Below are 22,790 nucleotides of genomic sequence, written 5' to 3'. Positions count from 1 at the left end.
TGTTAGTATAGAGCTGCAATATGGAACTTATTTTAATGAATAAAAAATGTATTTTAACCAATCAGTTTGGTAGAGTATCGTCACTGTCGGGCAGAAACCTCGTATCCCCAAGTTTCAAATTTGTACATTTTTTCTCTAAGTACAGCACTGCTTCATCGTACAAGGCCATCACACAAAAGTAGTGAAAACAGCTGATCTACAAGCACACAACACCTCGCACCACGAGGCGTTGTGTGCTTGTAGATCGGCTGTTTTCACTAGTTTAAATCATTTAAAAAAATGATAAATACAAAACAAACGGTTTTGGACATACAAGGTTTCCACCCGACAACTACTGTATGTTAACGCTTCCAGTGCCAGCCCCTAGAGGGCACCAAAGAATGCCAGGGTTTGTCCCATAGGCGAGCGCATTAGCATCCGGGGACTCACGTTGCAGTGACGCGCGTGCTCACGTTCGTGCACGTCATGGAAAGGTCCCGGATGAAAATGGCTACAGAATAGCTATTAGCATTTTGTCATTTAAAAGATAATTTTTAGGCGATTTCGCCGTAAATAAACCTCGCGCCACATCCCTAAAAACACAATCCAGAGATATGGGCCTCCAAAGATGTGGTTTTTCATTGGATTCGGCGGCGATTCGCGGCGCCGTTCGCGGCTAACGGCCGGCATGGCGGCCCCCGGATTTGGAACACTGGATTTTAAATTTAGGCTCAGGCTTCAGAAGGCCTCGGATCATTTTATTCATTTCATTAAAAAAGCCGAACATGTTCGGGATAGGCACACTGGACGTCGTTCCGGAAGCGGCGCTGAACATTTGGTGAACATTGGGGGGCTCAAAAATGTATTTTAAACCATTTTTAATGGAATATATCGTCGGACCATGTAAAATGGCTAGCTGGCTAGCGTAGGACGAGCCAGGACCACCCACGACTCTACAAGCAGCTCAGGGTAAGTCAATTAATAAAAACAAAATTGTATTGGATTGAAATAAAGCCGAACATGTTCGGGATAGGCACAGAATGAGTTGATACAATATAAGCTCTGCAGTGGTGGGAGGTTGGCTCCATAGGACACCTACTGGTTGACAAGAAGTACTGCCGCAAGCTCCTAAGCACAATATCGATAGATTGATCTATTGATTGAAAGGTTTATCTATTGATTGAAAGGTTTACACATCGTCTCTCATGTGGGGGCCAGGAGACCCGGAATAGAATCGCAGGTAGGAAATAAAGTTGAAATATGTCCATTTGACATTGGAAACAGTGTTGCCTGCCTGTTGCTACCTGGTTACATCAGCAAGGTACCGCCAAGACACAGGACACATTGCAACACTGCAACAAGAATAGTAGTGACTCATGTGATTACTAATATTATGTTAACCACCTGAACCTCACACGTTCTCGTACATGGTTGAGCAGAGTCCCTCAGGGCTCTACGCTAGTGTTTGTTTTTCTCAGCGGGAAAATACCGATCTACAAGAGCTGGGGTTCAAGTTGTTATTATTATTAATTTATTATTTTTATTAAATTGAAACATTATCCGGACACTGTGACAGTTTCACACAATACACTGGAGAATCTTAAGGGTTGATTTAACTCTGAGAGTATACAAATGTCAGCATTGTCAGAAAGCTCAAGAGTTACTGTATCTTCAGTCAGTCCATATTTAATTTTCAATTGCCTACATTTCAGGTACAAATGGATAAATTAACGATTTCTGAACCGCCTTCCTTTGTTGTGGAATATGAATGTATTCTTATTACGCAATCCATGACATTGCAGTAGTTGGTTGGTTGATCATTAACGTCAGCCATTAAAAAACATTCACTGTAGCAGCCATGGGGAAAACCTCATCCACGGGTATCCTATTCACAATACATATTCACCACATACTAACGTACTACATACATACTACACTACACGCTATGTCATTTTTGGGAGAGTGTCGATATTGCGACATAGCATCAGTTCGATGGTCCATTCTTTCGACGCGGGTGAATGTTAACCTGGTGAAAAGCTAACCAGCCGTGGGTGACTGTTAGTGTTAACCTCTATGCCTAAACCTAACCCAAACCCTAACCCTAACCTCAGTAACCGTGACGCGGGTGAGTAGCTAACCTGCCGAGGCTGGTTGTCGAAAGAATGACAAATCGAAAAAGCGAGATTTTCCTGCCATTTTTAGCCTACTATTCACAGTAGTATATACTAAGCAGTTGAGTGAGAGAAACAGGTCAAAACAGTGATGGTTTAAGCGTTGGTTATAAGTTCAATTGGTACTCTGGTAAATTAATATCCAGGGTGAGGATATATCAGCGTGTTACCCTGTTAAACAAGGTTAGTGTGTTTTTCACTCACTATTTCTACCATAACCAGCTGACATTAATAATTACACGTTGTTGGGCTGTGGCTAGTCAGCAAACCGTGTAACTATCACACTACTTGCCTGGAGGAGAGGAGAATGTGTCTATCTGAGAACTGTAACGACATGGACATTTATAGTTGAGCGGGATATTTAAGCTCACAATACCGTTCAATATGCTAACCATGCCTTTCTGCACCCTAGTCATAACTGATTGAATGATTTCAGCACCACTCAAGTCATCATATGCCACTCAAGCGCTCGTTGGGAAACTCTCCTGACTCCTCCTCATTTCTACTGACTCCTCATGGCTCCTAGTACTGACTCTCAGTAGACGTTTGCACATAACGTCCGGGTATGATGATGTCACGGTCTCACGGACATACCCTCTATAGGTTCTCAAACTTTCCCCTGGTACATTGGATTTCAAAAACACACCTTCAAGTTGAGGTGTCTTTAGAGGTGTCCTTAACAAACAGCCTATGCATCTTCAGTCAAGTGGTGAACAACACACAAAACAAGCACTTTCTGTTCAATTGAAAGTTTTCCCCGGGGCCAATATGAGAGGTTTCAGTTTGTCAGTCACACACACACACACACACACACACACACACACACACACACACACACACACACACACACACACACACACACACACACACACACACACACACACACACCCACACCCACACACCCACGCACACGCACGCACGCTGCACGCACACACGCACGCACACACACACACACACACAAGGGGATCACCATTTGACCTCGTTGTGAAGATGGATCGCAAATAAACTAAACAGCACCAAAACACTGGAATAGCATTTTCCTTCACATATGCACTTTAAGGAAGCCTCCTTAAGTGCTTACGTATAGGAAAATGCTATCTACCTGTAGTTCTGCATGGTATCTTTCATGGTGTTAAGTGTGGGTGTGGAGGGCCATAGATTGAGGCCTCAACAAAGCCTTCTCCTCAGGGCCTCAAAGTCATTAAATCTGCCCCTGCCCACTCAGCAGCATAACAGACCCCTTCATGAAGAACATGTCAGTACAGTGCTCAGCACACAGACCAGAGAGCTTATCATTATAAGTGCACTTGCCCGGGAAACCCCATGCATTGTACTAACGTTGGGCCGTCCCTGTTTACATTCACAGTATTACCTGACAACAAAAAACAATAATTTCATTTTAAAATGTGCCAGCTGCACTTCTGTTCGTTGTCCCTTGCTACAAATTGGAAAACTAATTATAAACAAACAGGACCTTTAAAGTCCACGGCTGCTTCTGAGGAAACAACGTCAGCTTGGCTTTTCAGACATAATTGCAGGGGCAGCGTGTGTTGCACCACAAGAGAACGCACAACCTCGGAGATACGCCTGCAGCTATATCACCATCATCTCAAATAAATCCATAGAGAACAACAGGTGTATTCACGCTCAATGGGCCATCTAGAATAGGCTGGCTTTATGACCCACTACAGAGAGAGAGAGGGGGGGTAGAGTCAATATTAGCCTGGAGAACTATGCTTGGGTTTTCTCCAGCAGCTTCTTTGTCTCCAGGACACTAATACAAATGAAAGAGTCAAATAAGGAACACACACACACACACACACACACACACACACACACACACACACACACACACACACACACACACACACACACGCACACGCACACAGAAATGAGGGCAAAACAAACAACAGAGGGTGTGGATGGGGATTGGTTTGTGTTGGCCCCTGGGGGGCCTCTATAGAGACTAAACAACGACAGGGGCTTCGTTTAAGGAGTGGCCACAAACAAAGGAGTGTGCTTCACGGTGGACATGAAGCCACAAGCGGTTTCAAAAGAGCGACTGTCAGCTCTGTGTAAAATGGACATTCAACTGCTAAACGACATATAACAGACATTTACAAGTTGTGCGTCTTTATTTTGAGTTTTTTTCAGTTGACTCGTTCAGATTCTAATATGGAGCTCCCATGATAAGAGTAACACAAGAGAACTTGGTAAGCTGCTGGCTGGTGGTGCATTAGGCCAAGCTGAAGTATTGAGAAGATTGTGGTAAAATCAAATTGAACATTGTCTAGAATTATTGCTGTGAGTGTCAATCCAGGAGAGGTAGTGTGTTTGAGTCTGGAACAACAGGTGCATGTTAAACTGAAACAAGCATGTGCCTTCGTTTGGCCCCACTGGTGGGGGGCTCTAAGGATGGTTGTCATCAGTCAGTGTAAGAAGCAGCTAGGCCTCTAGGGGCCGCTAGAAGGGCATGTTTTTCCTCTTTTGCTGTTGGGGTATTTGCTACTGTAGATTTGCATACTGCATATGGATTTCGTCCTCTACATTTATTCATCCTAACTATTAGGAGCAGTGGCTGCCATAAATATACATTCATGTAGATATGGTACATTGTAGGTTGGGGAGCAGTTACAGGTTACTGTAAGTGTTTATTGATTTTATTATGATCCCGGGAGTAAGTGTTGAAGTGTCAACGGTACACTTGGACACATAGACTAGTTGATAAATATAAACACATAAACCAGTAACATTCCAATTCCCAGATAGCCTTTCTACCCGCTCGGTTTCAGCTGTCCATGAAAGAAAACACTATCGCCCGAACAGGGACTTGAACCCTGGACCCTCAGATTAAAAGTCTGATGCTCTACCGACTGAGCTATCCGGGCTCTTCCAACCGATCTATAACCCTTTCCAGTCGATAGTCCCAGCTCAGCACGCTGTGCCATGATGACATGACGTGGTTAAACACAGAGCTACAGTATGGTGTGTGGGAATATTAGAATATTTAAAATGTGTTGTTACCTTAGCCTCTTCATTGACATCCCATGTGAAGGAGATGGCGTTGTAGGCAATCTCCTCAATGTTGCTGATGGTGTTGAAGCTCTCTTTGTAATCAGCTGTAAATAACACGCACGCACGCACGCACGCACGCACGCACACACGCACACACGCACACACGCACACACGCACACACACACACACACACACCATACAATAAGCATACTTGTTTAAATATAGCATCAAAATCAATTGAATCACTTTAACCCTGAATACATAATATCCAATCTAGAAGCTCACAACGTGTCACATTGTGACGCAACGTGAGAAATATTCAGGAATTTACTTCATTGACCTACTGGCAGTATGCACAAGACATGTAGCACTGATCTGTGTTTGCAAGATGAACAGACACAGACAGACTAATAAACCTCTCCTAGATGTGCGCCTCCTAGACGGCCCGGCCCCTAAGAGTCACAGCGTAAAGAAACCCCCAGGAACAGATAAATGACAAGGCCCATACTCCCCATAGTCAAATGGCACAACTCTTTGCTGGAGCGGGTCGCTATTGTCCAGCCTGATAAGCAATCAAATGGCACACTTCAGTTTTATTAGATCAGACCTTATCTGCTTGGATAAACACACCCCTGAGCTTCAAAGGCAACAGGAGGAAACACGGGAGTCGATCTGACTGCGAGTGCAGCCATATTAAAAGGCAGATAGGTGAGCTCAGACACCGGCTATTGTTGACACTGATCGAACTACTCAGAGAATGGAACCAGGAACATCATTTTAATGTGATGGGATGTCAGGTGCAGGTTGAGAATGTTCTCACCTGAAAATAAATTAAATGTTAAGGGGGAAATATTTCATTAAATTGAATTCATTTTATAATATAAGAAAAAATGCTTTAAGATCAAATGAGACATTTCAACCTAAACGTCTGATGCTCTACCGACTGAGCTATGCAGGCCCCTATAGACACTCACAACTCCTTTCCGAGCTCGGAACAATGTAGTGTTGACTGATTGATTATTAAAATAAACATGCTTGGACATTATATTAGCTGCCACAGTTCATTTAATATTTAATTATGATATCCTGCAGCTCCACCTCGAGCCAGGATGATGGAAAAATAAGTAAATATTGACCAAAATAATCGAGCAGCGATACCACCAGGTCAAGCTTCTTGTAAGTTTAAACACACATTTGTCTAGAGACGTTCATCTAACAGAATGTTCACATTGTCGCCGTCGTATCTCTATATTTTCAACGTTCTTGTTCTACTTTGTCACTTTTGTGTCAACCTTTTACACAAAAAAAAGTAGCAAAAATAAAGAAACTTTTGAAAGAGTAGGTGAAAAGTGGTTAAGTGTATCTGTGGGTATTAACACTTAGCCTCGCATAGCCAGACAATATCACAATGCGTGGATATAACTCCCTTGTGTTAGCAATGGCAGATATGCCATAAGATAAGGCCTCTCCATACTGACTCTGACCACCGAACTTTTCGTCGGAGAGTTCTGACCTTCTGGCGTGCAGCTTTCCCAACTCTTTTCAGAAGATGCGAGTGACATCATTTTGTAGTTGAACTGGACCTTTCTGACAAAAAGTTAGGTGGTCAGAGACAGTATGGACAGGCCTTTAAGTTAAGGCATAAGAGCTGTTAGTTAGGAGAATCAAAATAGAGCCCTAGTCACAAGATCTTGTGACTAAATAATAATTGCCGGTATCCAAAGGTTCCTTTTTTCCTTTTCTGAAAGGTAACAGTTTTGGACATACAAGGTTTCCACCCGACAGCAACGATATGTAGATTTCATGAAGATGAGACACAGAGTTGTTTCCTTGTTTTGTGCAGGGTCAAAAGGTTGCATAGCAAATATATTCTCAGGCTGCAAATCTTTTTACAATTTTTAACAACCTTTAATCGGTGTATCTTAATCACGCACAGGTACATTTTGCCTCCCAAAACATTTGGCTGGCAGTGTTAAGAGCATTTTACCCTCAACATCCCCCATCAATCCAACCGCCATTCCCACCCAGGTAGTTCCTGGTTTTGTCAGACACAGCCACATGCATGTCTGTTAGTTCGTTTCCCCGTTAAATAAGGCCATTCAAATTATCCCATTCTGTGACATGGCCCCAGGCCATCACCCCCACCCTCTACTGCTATTCAAATCCCTTTCTGGGCAGTGTCAGGTTACAGACTGCATCCAGGTACTGGCTACTCTGGCACGGGGGAGAGATGGAATTTGGAGAGACACTCACACACACACACCATAGCCTTATGAAATGTCAGTAAAATGTAATTGAGGAAACCAATTTAGTCTCCAATGTGACATGCCGACCCCAATCAACTGGTTTCAGGTACAACATTTGTTACCAGGTGCGGCCTGTATCACACGCACGCAGGCACACACATGCGCACACACAAATCTTGGAAGCCGAACTGACCAAGATAACCCAAGATAACCCAAGATACAGCAACTGATTATATCCCTGGAATATTCCACTTAAATACACTGTATTGTGTATTTTCTCCTTCATGAAAAACTGAAGGAGTGGCTTGTTGCAGATGCAAGATACAAGATGGAGTTGCGTATCATTGTTGTTGGGCATAAAACTTATATCTCCATTTTTCTTTTTGTAAATTAATGCCCTCCATCACACAAGCGACTCACATTGTGATGCCCTTTGAAAATGTTTGAAAGTGAAGGAGAATGTGGTTAGGTTTTTCTGTTGGTTCAACATTTCTTTGGTACAATGGATCCATTGGAACAGTGGTTTTCAACCAGTGGTCCGGGGACCACCAGTGGTTCTTGAAGGAGTTCCAGGTGGTCCCCAGCTAAAAGATGGACAGTTGGCAACCAAATGGACCCTATAAATTAGATCTTTAACTCTTGAGAGCGTAAAATGAAACCAACTTTGTTTTCATTTTATGCTCCCAAGAGTTACATTTTTGTTAACTATCTGCATTACTTAATTTACAAGAAGTCTACACAATTAAATATAGAAGAAATGCTATATTGATCAACATTTGCCTGTTTATCTCTCCTATGGTACCACAAAAAAAACAAGCATGGAATTCAAAATCTTATCCAACACTAACAAAATATTATTTTTTTCAAGTTTTGGGTCTGAGAGGCTACGATGGTCCGTGGCTCAAATGCCAAATAAATAAAGGACCTCGATATGAAAAGGATTGAAAAACACTGGATTGGAAGACAGGACATACGAGGTTTCCACCTGACAGCAATAATATAAAAACGTACCGTATGGGTCAGAATGACATCTAACAGACCATGACCAACCAAGGAACAGTGTGGCGAGCATTCCTTTCTCTGTCCCGACAAGCCATGTGTGTGTATATATGTGTGTATAATGTGTGTCTGTGTGCGTCTCCCATCCACCACAAGTCTCCCACATACCACCAAGGAGCTGCCTGGTAAGCAGGCCCCAGCTTGTCAAGTACAGACTCCTTACACACTCACTCTGTGAGGCAGAGGAACATCTCCGTTCAAATTAAATTAAAACGACCGAAAACGCTTGAAAACAAAGCTTTGAAATATACTGTAAATGTGATGCCGAATATTTGAGTCTGTGGAATGGAATACCTACACCCGAGGGAGACGCTTCAGAAAGTAATCACACACTGTTGTTACGCGATAAAGAAACTGAGATTTGCAAAAGAGCTACGTATTGATTAAATTCAAAACAAGCACTTTACTTTGCAAAGAGCAGTACTTGTTCTTCTAGCAGTGGTTCTTCTAGTTCAGTAAAAGTTAAACTCTTTTAACTTTCGAGGTCAAAAGAGGGCGGTTTGTAGTTTACGGCGAAAAAAGGCATGAAAGAAATGCTAACCTGGAGGTTTTCTTGCACCAGTAGCACTAAAAGTGTAACACTTCAAAACATCAATTTAAAGATTTGGAGATATTTTGCACAATCTCCAAGGCAGTGTCAATGAGATTAAGGGATTTATGTTGTGTGTGCAAACAACCCCATGTTATTATCTGAATCAGGTGTGTGTGTGTGTGTGTGTGTGTGTGTGTGTGTGTGTGTGTGTGTGTGTGTGTGTGTGTGTGTGTGTGTGTGTGTGTGTGTGTGTGTGTGTGTGTGTGTGTGTGTGTGTGTGTGTGTGTGTGTGTGCGTGCGTGCGTGTGTGTGTGTGTGTGTAAAGGAAACCAATCTCCTGTCTGCCCTGAGGATGATGGGCGCTGCTGTTCGCTGACTCTAGATTAAGAATAATTTGGGTGAATGCATAGTTTAGTCATGCCATGTTTATAAGCTCAGCTCATTCACTGTTTAAATGGCAAACGTTGTCTTTGGGCTCTCCTGCTTCGCTTCAGTGATTACTCAATGCCATGGTCTACAGTACAGTACAGTACAGTACAGTACAGTACAGTACAGTACAGATATTGATGTACCTGTCATCAACTGTATGGAATATTGCTCCTTCCAAAAAGTCATGGCACAATATTATAATGGAATGTATTCCTTGTGAATACATAACATGTATGTTACACTCCAAGATAGACGCCTTCTATAAAATCTGGGACCCCTACTTAAGATTTATCGGGCCCACACTGTCTGCTGCTGTGCTTAAAGGGTTCCCATGTCGGCCTTGACTTCTATCTGTCGCTGTTTCACTTGTCTTGAAGTTTCTTGACTGGTGCTGAACTGTGCTCAGTGATTCTAGTTCCGATCTGGGTCGGGTGCCTGCCTTCTCCATTCTGAGGGGGTCGTGGGGGGGCTGGGGATTGTGTGCTTCGCTCATCATGTATTAATCTTATTGCCTGAGCTTGTTATGTTTATTCTTTTGTTTTTGTTGTTTCAGTTTGTTTGTCTATTTTTCCTTTTCTTGTATAGTGTTGTGTGTTGTATAGTGTGTTGTTGTCCAAATAATGTATGTTTGAAAAATTAATAAACATATTATTAAAAAAAAAAAACTGTATGGAATATCACAAGTCAAATTGTCTAGTTGATGTTCATCACTTTGGACTGCATGTTAACAGACAGTCAACTAGAAGTGCAAAGTATTTCCTAGTAAATGCTTTGTAGTTTTAATTCAAACAACCAAATTGTGTATCATCATTCGCAATATAAAAATCCCAGGACACAATTACAATTATAGAAGACTAGCCCTTACCCGTTCAAAGATATGAGCTCCAAAATGATGTGCAGTGTGTGGGTTATGGGATGTGCACTGTGCACACAGTATATGAGGGATGGAAAGTAACTTTAACTGGTGCTTGCATGATGTAGGAGCATCAATGTAAGAAACCCGTTTCGTTTAATGGCTACAGAGATACTGCCCCCCCCCCCCCCAGCCCGCCCGCCCAACCGCCTGCACACACACCCGCCTGCCTGCACACACACACACACACACACACACAGAGCTGGTTAAACATGTTGCCTCAAGCTAGATGCAGAATAGATGTGCCTCATGCTAGATGCAGAATAGATAGTAGATACACCATAAAAATGCTAATATACAGCATACGATTTGTGAAAGTGACAAACGGGCTTCACAGTTATGTCAGGTGTGTTCATATGCTAATGGTGATGCGATTTCAGATCAATTGCTCCAGCCACTGAGGAGAAACGCTGTTTCAGACAGACAGACACTCACTCACTCACTCAGACAGACATTCGCAAAATTATAGTATAGATATACAATAAATATTTATATATTGCCCAGCCCTGCTGTAGTGTAAGTACTCTAGGAAGCATTTCTACGGCATGGCTGAGTAAGACGCAAGAGTTCTACAAATGGGTCTGACTCTATCCAGTTGTCTATCTGTCTGTCTGTCCAGTGCTAATCTTGCGAACCACTGGACTGTTCAGTTCAGAGCCACTTTCCTTGTGCAATTCCCAGTAGGCCAAGGAACTAATTCCACATATAATTTTTTCACAAATGTTTTAAATAAAACACCATGTCAAAATATAAACCTTGAACCTTGAACATGGAATCTGAGATCCACATATTTATGTATTCTCAAGCAGAAAAGGTGCAGTGGTACTCTTACCGATGTCTAGAACCCTCTGCTTGGCTGTGTGCTGTCGCGAGTGCCAGTACTTCCAGTACTTCAGCTGCTCATCTCGGTTCTTATCTTCACTGAACACCACCATGATCACACTCTGGTCAAGAAAAGAGCAAATCAAGACACTTTAAATGTGACCTACAGCAGGGCCAATAAACCAAAGACTGCTAAGCGGGACTGGGAGAGCTTTTAACCTGGATCCTATTGTTTTGCTGTGAAGAGATTTATAGGTCGCCATAGGACAATGTGGCAAACCAAAAATAGCATTTAGATCAGCTATTTTTGGCACGCAACATCGTCATACAACAAAGTATAAAGCAACCATGAACGATTGCCAGGCATAACGTGTAGCGATGCGTGTCACTGCCAGGTATGTAAAATGTGTCAAGCTTTAAACTGAACTATTAAGTTAAGTTCAGTACTCATAACACCTCTGACACTGGAACTTTTAACCCTGCAGGAATAGAGATCAAAACCTACAAGACCCTACTTTAGTTAGGCCACAGATAATATATCATATGAATTATAATAATAATAATTAAGTAAGTGTGTTTTACATCAAATTGAAGTTAAAATCAGATTCAACATAAAATAGAGCAGTCCTTCCACACTAGGGATGGGACGATAATCGCTGTTATCGTTTATCATGATAAAAAACACTCACGATAATCATATCGTGGAGATTTCATTTATCGTGAAATCATCCTCCGTCATGCCCTGGGATCAATTCACCCTTTATTTGCCGAGCTGCATATCCGGTACCACTTAAACCCTCTATAATTGGTAAAACTGACCTGTAAATCTTTTTTTTCTCCCACTTTCTACCAAATCTCTCTGCCAAAAAAATAGCTGATCTACAAGCTCACAACACTTCGTGAGCTCGTAGATCTGCTATTTATCGGTAAATGTTCCGCCCCAGGATAGTTGACTTTAGGGATATTTCGATCACGGTCTTCTTCTTTGGTGTATCATCGTCCTTGATGATTGGTTGGCGATATTTTATTTCACAAGATTTCTTGTTACTTGGGGGTCCCATGGGAGGCCATGGGGCTGGCTGTCATCTTCTTCCCCTTGCTGACGTCAGCCTAGGCAGGGTTTGAACCACTCAACCTTCCGCATGAAGGGCATATGCACTAACCACAACACCAAATTCACGCCCTGATTATCGTGGTAATATCGTAAATCGCAATTTCTTTGGTCACAATAATCGTGACATGACATTTTCATATCGTCCCGTCCCTATTCCACACTCACCCGGACTTTGCTGATGGGGTGACGCAGGCGTTTGTTGGCGCTCAGCTCGTTGAGTGTCACGGCATAGAACTGGCCTTTGTTCAGGTAGGTCATTGGTCCCTCACCCTGCTTCTGACGCAGCGAGCGAGTGGCGTCAAGTGTATACTGGAAACTGTCACTGTTCTCACACACACACGCACACGCACACGCACACACACACACACACACACACACACACACACACACACACACGCACACACGCACACACGCACACACGCACATATACGCAAAGATATGCTGAAGTTAAAGCAGCTCTGACATTCTCCTTGGGTTTGTGTTTGTTGTCTCTCTCGGTGTGTACACGCTTTTAAATCCTTCATGTGTGTGAACACACACAAACACACACTTGTGCAGCACACACTTGTACATGAACACACACACACACACACACACACACACACACACACACACACACACACACACACACATACTTGTGTATGTGTATCCCTTTAATATAACAGGACAGGCGTAATTAATGAAAGTGTAAATCGTTGCTGTCATATCAGGCAGAAATCTCACATCTCAATTCTAACTTTTGCGTTTTGTACTTGATCATACTACAGTGTCTCATAAAAGCATCAAAAGTAGAAGATCCACAAGCTTGAAACGCAGCGCAAAGCAATGCATTTTGAGTTTGCAGATCTGTTATTTTTTAATTTAAATCCTGAAAGAAACCGTTTTGGATCTATGAGGTTCCCATCCCACAGAAGTTCAGAATGGAATTTGATTTCATAATGCAGTTGCAATGCATTTATTTTCTCTCTAGACACAGTTTAGCACTAAAACTAAATTATGTATAATTAATTTGGCTTTGTTATAGTCTTTGGGTGCAACGCTTAATTTAGGAAAATAACTGATCTCCATGCTAGCGTTGTTAGCTTGGAGGCTGGCTATTTTCAGACGGACAACCTATAAATCAGAGGTTTCACTTACAGTCCTTCCTGGTGGAATAAGAAGCCATCCGTGGCCATAGAGGAAGGTGTGTGATACTTCCGCTGTGAACACACACACACACACACACACACACACACACACACACACACACACACACACACACACACACACACACACACACACACACACACACCACACACACCACACACACACACACACACACACACACACACACACACACACACACACACAAACACACACACAGAGAAAGAGGAAATTATTGACAGGCAAGAAATTAATTTAGTCAAAGAGGAACCGAGTCAACAATGCCAAACAGCAGTATTTCAGGAATGACAATTTCATCACAATATATAATTATCAGGAAGAAACATACTGAGGTGAATGGATTACCTGTCAGGACTAATTTGTAGATTGCTAGGGACCAAACCTAAACCCTAGATTTGATTTAGTTATTTTACCGTGTGGCTCTGTAGGAGGTGAGCCAAGGACAAATGGGTCTGTCTGTTTTCTGTTTATATCTTTTAACAAGTCACGCTATTATTAGACCCTGTCTTGTTTGTTTTTACTGTCCACAAACTATTAGTGTTAAGGATGATTAACATCAATTCTGACAATTCTTAGGATACAGTTGAAAAAGGGGTCAAGTGCTCCTTTTGAATTTGTTTACATTTTGTAAGTAATTTCTTGTAAAAAGAAATAGTGTTCTATGCGTTTGTTTTTGGGGACTGGTAGAAATAGCAACATCTTAAATGTGCCATTGTTAACAATTTAAGGATTATCTTGTGTCGTTGGCAATTGGGTGCTAAAGGGAGGATGTATTTTTGTAGGAAGAGGTTACTTCTGCCATGGGTTCCCCTACTAGTACTGGACTTTTCATTGATTTTCTATCAATGAAGATATTAACAGGCTTCTCTCAGCATTTGTTGAGAGAAAATCTTGAAATAACACAGGGAAATGAGGTACAAAAGCACTTAATGGCTTCCAAATTCCCAGGCAAAGCACTCTATACCGACTCTTTGGAAAATAGCCAATCTATGTGTGAGCTTGTAGATCAGCTATTGCCAAGGTGGGACACCGGGGTTAGAGGTGTTCGACTACGATCACTGAAGCAAACACTTCAGGCTTACACCACAGTGACCTGTGGCCTTCTCACCCCGTCGTTCTCCTCCTCATAGGGGCTGTCAGGAGGACTCTGCTGGTCCTCCTCTGCGTATCCAGTGTGACTGACGGTGGTCACCTCGTACGGCCCCGGCTCGTAGACCACCCGCGCCGGCTCCTCCGCTTCCACCCTGTAGTGAAGTCCGCCCCCCATGAACACGGGCGCGTACACCTCCGCTTTCACCACGGCCACGGCAGCAGGCCCCCCGTCTCCCCCCGACCCGCCGCTCCCCGCTGAGCTGAACGTCTCACGCTTGGCCTCCGCGTGCTCCGTGTTGAGTGACAGGTTGACGGGGACGGACTTGAGGACCTGGACACGATTGTCCACCGTCTCCACGTCATTCTGGTTCGTTGCCAACGGAGATCTAGGCAAAGACAAACGTTCCAAGGCTAAATATGACATACTGTATGTGACAAGAAAGCAGCAGTTTCTGGTGTTTTTAATGTTTAATGTGGCTCTGAATTAACCACTTAAGTTCGGACTTAAGAGGTGACTTAATAAGTCCTATAATTAGTCGTACAACGAATGGTCATGCCCAAAATATGGACGCCTGGTTAACGTGTATACTGTCTTTTAAGCACACGGTGAACAAACAAGTAGAAGCCGTTATTAAAACATCAAATGAATTCAGATATGCATTAATTAACACCATAAAAGAGAATATGATCATTCTTTTTATTTTTTCCTAAGAGGCTTCCACTTTTGAGATATCAGGTTTTCATCCGAACAAAGTTATCCCGTGTGACATAGATTATTACCAGTCTCTTTTGTAACTCAGTATGTCTCAGGTGGCATAACACTGTGCCAATAGTTCCAAAGAATCCAATACAGTTGATATTATCTTCATATGCTCAAAAACAGTACTTGAATTGGAACAGTACTTGATTATACGCCACACCAACACAATACACTCATTTTTCTGTCTTGCATACTGGAACATTTTATTATGACCCCAACATCTTAAAACCTTAGGGCAGTTCTTTGCAATGTCGGTTGTGGACTACAGTCAGGGACGTGCTGGCCACTCCCGAACGGCCGGTTCATTCCAGGCCGGCCATTAGGAAAAAATAAAGAATAAAATGTCGGCCTTGGTTCCATTTTGGGGGCTGTGCGGCCAACAAAGTAAATCGTCACTGTCGGGCGGAAACCTCGTATCTCCAAGTTTCAAATGTATATGTTTTTTCGCAAAGCAAAGCCCTGCTTCATCATACAAGGCCGTTGCACGAAAGTAGTGAAAACAGCAGATCTACAAGCACACAACGCCTCGCGGTGCGAGGCGTTGTGTGCTTGTAGATCGGCTGTTTTCACTAGTTTAAATCATTTTTAAAATGATAAATACAAAACAAACGGTTTTGGACATACAAGGTTTCCACCCGACAACAACGAATTATAACGAAAAAAAAAAAGATTAGGGCCTCTCCAACTCTTTTTCCCGGGCTGAATCAGGGGCCCAGCACATCCCTGACTACAGTACTGCAATACAAACAGTAGAGTGTCTCATGTTTACTGCTGTCCTACTACAAAGACTTTCCCCATTGGGATCGATAAGGTTTGGTCTGTCTGTCTGTCTCGCTGTCTGCCTGCCGGTCAGATGGACGGATGGACCGCCAGACAGATGGACAGACTGTCGGATGGACGGATGTGTTACCCATAATGCACTTGCACATTCTCCCAGCATCACAGATCCTAATTCCCGCTCTTAATCTGATATTAATCTGATGGTGCTAAACAGATGATAATGCGTTCTCATATATCGATGTCATGCACTCTGTTTCATACACGAACACATTAGTTAGAATCTAATATATATATTGAATCCCATCTGTTACTGTTGATATTGCATGTCAGCCTTTGAACATGCCCACCTTTTTTCCGGCTCCTCTGTAATTTCAACCACTTTGGCAACCGGCAACAATCTCTTTTCTTTAGGAACCTGAAATGAAGTAATGCAGAAATGTTACGTTAGAAACATGAAATGACATCAACCGAAAGTGAAAAGGGCATGACACCCTGCATCTATAACAATAGAATACATCATACCAAAATGTAACACAATCTAAGTGTCATTTCCTGTGACCTGTGGGAATAGCCGTCTACCATGGTAACAGTGATGACACAGAGTAACTTATTCTACTTTATTCCACTGTTAGTGTTGACCTAACACCACAACATTTTTAACCACATGATTCGGTTACCTCCATATACAAATTGTATGGATGATGATCACCAAATAATTTACATAATGAGGTTTTAAAAAAATAATCATCAGTTATGCCTATATAATAACTAACTGCGTAAAAGCAAATAATATAACAGCTAGAACAATCAGGCAAGTCGAGAAAATCACGTTAACTGTAATGCAGCCTTTAAAACAGGTAAAAACTACTCTTATGCCATGTCATTACGATATCCAAAACACCAGACAAGTCTTATATAACAATATTGATATTAAATATTGATATACTGTAGATATAAATGATATGCGATGCGTTGTTATTTTTCTATGTTTGAAAATGTATGAAACACTTTCTAACAGATGAATTCATGACCGTTAAATGACGGTTGTGCAGAAATAATTGTGGTTATCAATTGTGATCAGGCGATTATGTAATAGGTGTGACATGCCTAGGGATCAGACAGCAAAGTGCCATGTTCGTGGGAAAGTGCCTGCGAGCTCAGTCAGTATTTCACGCATGCCAAAAGGCATCGATCGACAAAGCCGATGTCACAGATTGACAACATGAATACGTGAATTGACAGGGGAGTTCCTGACCTTGTAGTACTCATAGAGCAGGCCCAGGGCGTTGGCACTGTCCTCGTCACCGTTGATGCTCATCATGGCCTTGGTGGCAGCGGTCAGTGGGTTCTCCAGATACGACCTCCACGCCTCATCCTCGCTGGTGTACGCGCGCCGCACCGCAGGGTAGGAGTTTTCATTTGGAACCACCACCACTAGACGTTTACTGAAACACACACACACACACACACACACACACACACACACACACACACACACACACACAGATACACACATGAGCATATATAGGTACAGACATATCGTCGTTGTCGGGTGGAAACCTTGTATGTCCACAACCGTTCATGTTGTATTTAGCATTTAAAAAAATTAACTAAACTAGTGAAAACAGCAGATCTACAAGCACACAACGCCTCGCACCGTCAGGCGTTGTGTGCTTGTAGATCTGCTGTTTTCACTACTTTTGTACGACGGCCTTGTATGATGAAGCAGGGCTTTACTTTACGAAAAAGGTGAAAACACACAAATTTGAAACTTGGAGATACAAGGTTTCAGCCCGACAGTGACGATATGCATGTGTGCATATGAAACTAACACATAATACATTCATGATAAACACAAACCCAACAAGAGAAATTCATCTGCCATGGCCAAGGCAAATGGTTGTGTGCGTGTGTGTGTGTGTGTGTGTGTGTGTGTGTGTGTGTGTGTGTGTGTGTGTGTGTGTGTGTGTGTGTGTGTGTGTGTGTGTGTGTGTGTGTGCGCGCGCGTGCGCGCGCACGTGCCAATGTGCATGTGTGTTTCTTTGCTGGGAGTTGACACAGTCAGACCTTTTCTTTGGGGCTGTGTGTTCAAACTAAGTGTTGTTGTGACAACAGCCTGTGTTAAACTGGCCTATGATCTGTGCTTAAGTGAGCCTAGAGTGAGCAGAGAGCCGTCTCGCACGCGTGTGCACACACACACACACACACACACACACACACACACACACACACACACACACACACACACACACACACTTCTGATGGGGGAGACAAAGTCCTAATCAAGACTCATCCATCAAGCAAGTTAATTTTCTTGAAATTAGAACAACGTTCATATACAAACAAATCATTTTTGGTCTTTCAAATCAACTGTTACAGTGTAAAAGATGAATATGCCCCGCTCAGCTTCACCTGTTGCCTAAATCAACCGTAAACCGATGTACAGTACTACAGTTTTATGACTACTAGGGCTGCCTGTCACGATTATGACATTTTAATTGACGATTAGTTTGATTAACGAATTGTGTTTCTGTCGTTGGATCATTGATTGATTGCTTGAATACTTTATTAATCGTTTGCAAAAACTACAGAGGTAGGATAACACAAAAAGCCCAGAGCGCTTGCTTCCATTGTGGTCCTGTATGAATAATTATGAATAAAAAGTACAGTTCTGTTTGGCTTTTAGGCTTCGTAACCAAAAGGTGCAAATATGACGAATATATTACATAATTGAATAACTTCATACTTTATATGAATAGTGGAAATAAATAGCTGATCTATAAGCTCAATGTGACGCATTCTGAGCTTGTGGATCTGCTATATTTCCACTATTTTAGAAAAGGTTTTCAAATATATGAAAATTTTTCAACATGGAAATGATTATGATGATTATGCAACAGAAATGTGCGATTATCTCAAATAATTGCTCTTTAATGTTATGTATACTTATAGGAGAATACAAATTAATTAACACATTATTATAGCAATATAACTGGTTTATACCTATATTATTTATATATGTTTTATCTTCCATTATAGCCAGAGAGAAAAGACAGTAGAAAGAGCTCGTATCATTAAACGGTGACCAGCAATTATCAAGGATTTAAGGTATTAAGTGTTGTCTTTTCCTGCTTTTATAGCTGCATGACTAGTGATGTAATTTTCTGAACTTACATGCCTATTCATCTGTTCTATTATTTACCTGTATCTGCTTTCATTGATATTTAACTACACAGGAATTATTGATTAAAAAATCATGTGTAAATATTGTGTGAATGTGTATTCTTTTTTTCTTTTTTTCACATCATCACCCAGCCCTATGTCCTCCTTATCCAGAGATGAGAGAAGATTTCATGTTTTGTGTTGATGTAATGCCATAGTTTCACAAAGATGAAGGTCTGAAGGGGACATACAATGTAAAGTGTTTGGTAAACACACAATGAAATCAGAATAATTTGTATAACAATTAATTGTCAACTAAAATGTCATAATGTTGTGGACAGCCCTATCACTACCCTACGCCATTAGAATATCACAGGTGAACTGTTCAATATAGGGAGGCCTAAAGGCATAGGGCATTGGCATCCCAATTGAACTAGTTTCTATTCACTATATCATCATTGTCAGTCAGGTGGAAACCTTGTATGTCCAAAACCGTTCGTTTGGCATTTATTATTTTAAAAATGACTTAAACTAGTGAAAACAGCCGATCTACAAGCACACAACGCCTCAGATCAGCTGTTTTCACTACTTCTGTGCGACGGCCTTGTATGATGAAGCAGGGCTTCGTCACACAAATCTGAAACTTGGAGATACAAGGTTTCTGCCCGACAGTGACGATATCACAAGCCCTCTCCTGCACACATCCACCTCCTCCCTCCCCTCTCAGCCCCACCACAGTTGTACATTTGTCCACTCCCAAAAGTCTGTCTTCAAATCCAAGATGGGTCAACATGAAGATTTGGACCAATAACTGGGTAAGCCATGACAAACACTATGCATCAGGGACAGGGAAGTGGAACATGGAGATGACAGACATGCACGGACACTATACACAGATCAAGTCAGACAGAACTATGCCTGTTTGTTTGAACAAACAATTAGTCATTGGGATTTAACTAGGCTAAATTTGCCATTGTTTGCCATGGATGTGCACCTGTTGTTCTTCTCTGCATGGTCACTGAGTCAACATCATAGCCTACATGTGTCACAAAATAGGGTGTAAATTGTAATATGATCAATCTCACTGCATTGTGGTGTGATGTGCTAAATCATATTATCATCATCATTATATATCATCAATATTATTATCATTATTGTAGGCCTATGTACGAGAGATCAGGAGGTTATTTTGGATAATAAAGGTTTTTTTTGACAATTGAGAGTAATAACAGTTGTCATCAAAAAGTTATTTTCTGCCTCAGTCCAGCAGTAACATATAATAGCCTACTGAAGATGCTGTGTAAACCAAGGCAGACAATGTGCTTGTTCTGAGAAATATTCCTATAAGACACTGAAAATGAACATGCCTTAGCTTATAGTCTTTTCTAGGATCTCCTTTTAGTAGACCTTGTACCAGTGAACTGTACCGTCATGAAACTGTATAGCTACCTTTTCCTATGCAAACTTCTAATAAAGTCTTCAATCAATCAATCAATGCCAATGGGTAACGTCAGGCCTTCTTGTGAAAACCGGATAGTCCTACATGTATTATAACGTAAGCCTGGTTTCAATAAAGCAAATTGTGTCGTTCAAAGCGTTTAAACAGAATATAGGCCAATATAAAGCTATTCAAACAATGCATTACAACAAGTCAAGCCTATATGTGTAGGTCATGTACGGAGGGGTGGGGGGGGGGGGGGGGTGAAATGACGTGAAAGTGTGAATAAAAGCCTAATTTACGTTATAAAAACGAATAATATCAATAAAGGCATCCATTCTGTATAGGCTACTTTATAAACCACACAATTCCATCAGTCAAAAATGGCGAAATCTTCTCAAGACGGAATCCACAGCGCCAACTCTATTAAACTAGTCTCAATGCAATCATTGAACATGTCAAAAGTCTCCAAACGAGCGTGAATGAATCGATCATAATAACGGTGCTATTTTATCTTAGCTTACAGCCAAGATTCCGAGATCAAAACAGGCAAACTTTACAGTTATTTTAGGGGGGGGGGTTGGGGAAGAAGGGGGGAAAAAAATCTGCACTTGAAAAGTATTCCATGCAAAGTTCAAATCATCAAAGATCCTCTCCTCCGCTGGCTTGATCACTTACTTGTCTGTCTCCTGTGACATATTTCTGCTTCCTCCACGGTTCTTCCTTGTGAAACTGGACTTTCAAGTCGGAGCAGGTAACAGTGAGTGAGATGCCAAAGTTGGTCTACAGGTAAGTCTGCTTTTCCTGCCTCGCTGCTTTTTCTTTTTTTCATCCCCCCCCCCCCCCCCTTCTCTCTCTCTCTCTCTCTCTCTCTCTCTCTCTCTCTCTCTCTCTCTCTCTCTCTCTCTCTCTCTCTCTCTCTCCACCTCGCAGGTACAGACACACACTTCCAGTGGTGAAAAAAAAAACACTCAAATTCTTTACTCAAGTAAAAAAGTATCAATTCCACAATGTAGAAATAGATCTACAAAATGTTCTTGATTAAAAGTAGGCCTACAATGTAGCATACTTAAAAGTAGCCTCTACCAAAATGCATCCTGAGCTTGTAGATCGATTTTCAAATGGCCGTAATGTAGGCCTATATATAAGGCTGAAGTGGTTAATGTTTGTTTTGGGATAATAAACACAGTTACTAGTTACAAATTACTAATAACTAAAGTTAAAAAAAATGTGATGTAAAAGTAGGCTACAATAAAAAGTACAGTAAAGGTTGGTAATGGACATTGGAAATAATACTCAAGTAAAGTACAAATACTTCAACATTGTGCTTAAGTACAGTAGTCTACTTAAGTAAATGTACTTAGTTACTACTTTACACTACTGCCAACCTCGCAGGTAGGCCTACAGCACACACACTTCTCTCCCTCCCTTCTCTCTCGAGTCACGACTGAACGGTCAATTGAATTAATCACCTCCTTCAGGTTTCATAAGTAAATTATTAGAAGGGCAAACACGGGCCTGTCGTCACAGCGCATATATTTGCCGTGGCTTTGTTAAATGGCAACGGGTCAAACTTTGGATTGAAATTCTTTCACTGTAAAGAATTTAGTTTGAAGGCAGAGTCACTCTGGACGTTGATTGGCCCGCTTGCCGTGGACGTGCGTCGGTGATAGGCTGCTGCGGTCAGTGGACCCACCCTTTTTAGGCAAACCTCTGCACAAGCCAAGGTACACAATAAGACACCTCATTGGAGTACGATATGAGAGCATGGGTGATATTGACAAAAATAGACTAAACCAGTTGTTCTCAAACTTTTTCCATGTCAAGGACCCCCAAATTGACACCTTTTAGCCCACGGACCCCCATTTGAAAAGATATGCCATCAGGGACCCCCCATAAGAGAAGATTTTAGCTGTGATTCCCAAACCATTTTAATTTCAGGGACCCTCAGTTTGACATGCATTAGGCTATGAACCCCCATTTAATGGCATTTCTATCTCTGAGACCCACATTGTTATTGTAAAATCAATGTTAATTTAACTCAGATATTTGGTTCCATTTGTACACTCTCTGAGTTACATACCCATAAAGGGTCCATTTGGTTCCTATAACAT

The 22,790-nt window shown here is 41.8% G+C and overlaps 1 protein-coding gene across 1 annotated transcript in view; it reads right to left on the bottom strand.

Moving 5' to 3' along the window:
* The window catches only part of grhl2b (grainyhead-like transcription factor 2b), a gene marked incomplete at both ends in the record, with an annotated part of 31,982 nt that extends 10,608 nt beyond the window's left edge, over positions 1-21,374 (bottom strand). The window contains 8 exons of the mRNA XM_080734715.1: positions 5,175-5,269; positions 11,177-11,288; positions 12,446-12,602; positions 13,418-13,476; positions 14,553-14,922; positions 16,424-16,491; positions 17,332-17,521; positions 21,355-21,374. Of these exons, the coding sequence (XP_080590841.1) occupies positions 5,175-5,269; positions 11,177-11,288; positions 12,446-12,602; positions 13,418-13,476; positions 14,553-14,922; positions 16,424-16,491; positions 17,332-17,521; positions 21,355-21,374 (1,071 nt within the window). The remainder of the gene's footprint in view (positions 1-5,174; positions 5,270-11,176; positions 11,289-12,445; positions 12,603-13,417; positions 13,477-14,552; positions 14,923-16,423; positions 16,492-17,331; positions 17,522-21,354) is intronic.
* Positions 21,375-22,790: the final 1,416 nt, after the last annotated feature.

The sequence above is a fragment of the Nannobrachium achirus genome (genome assembly GCF_963921795.1).
Source record: "Nannobrachium achirus genome assembly, chromosome: 10".
Classification (NCBI taxonomy): Eukaryota; Metazoa; Chordata; class Actinopteri; order Myctophiformes; family Myctophidae; genus Nannobrachium; species Nannobrachium achirus.
Note: the sequence above shows the minus strand (reverse complement) of the source record. Positions and strands in the feature narration are given on the sequence as shown.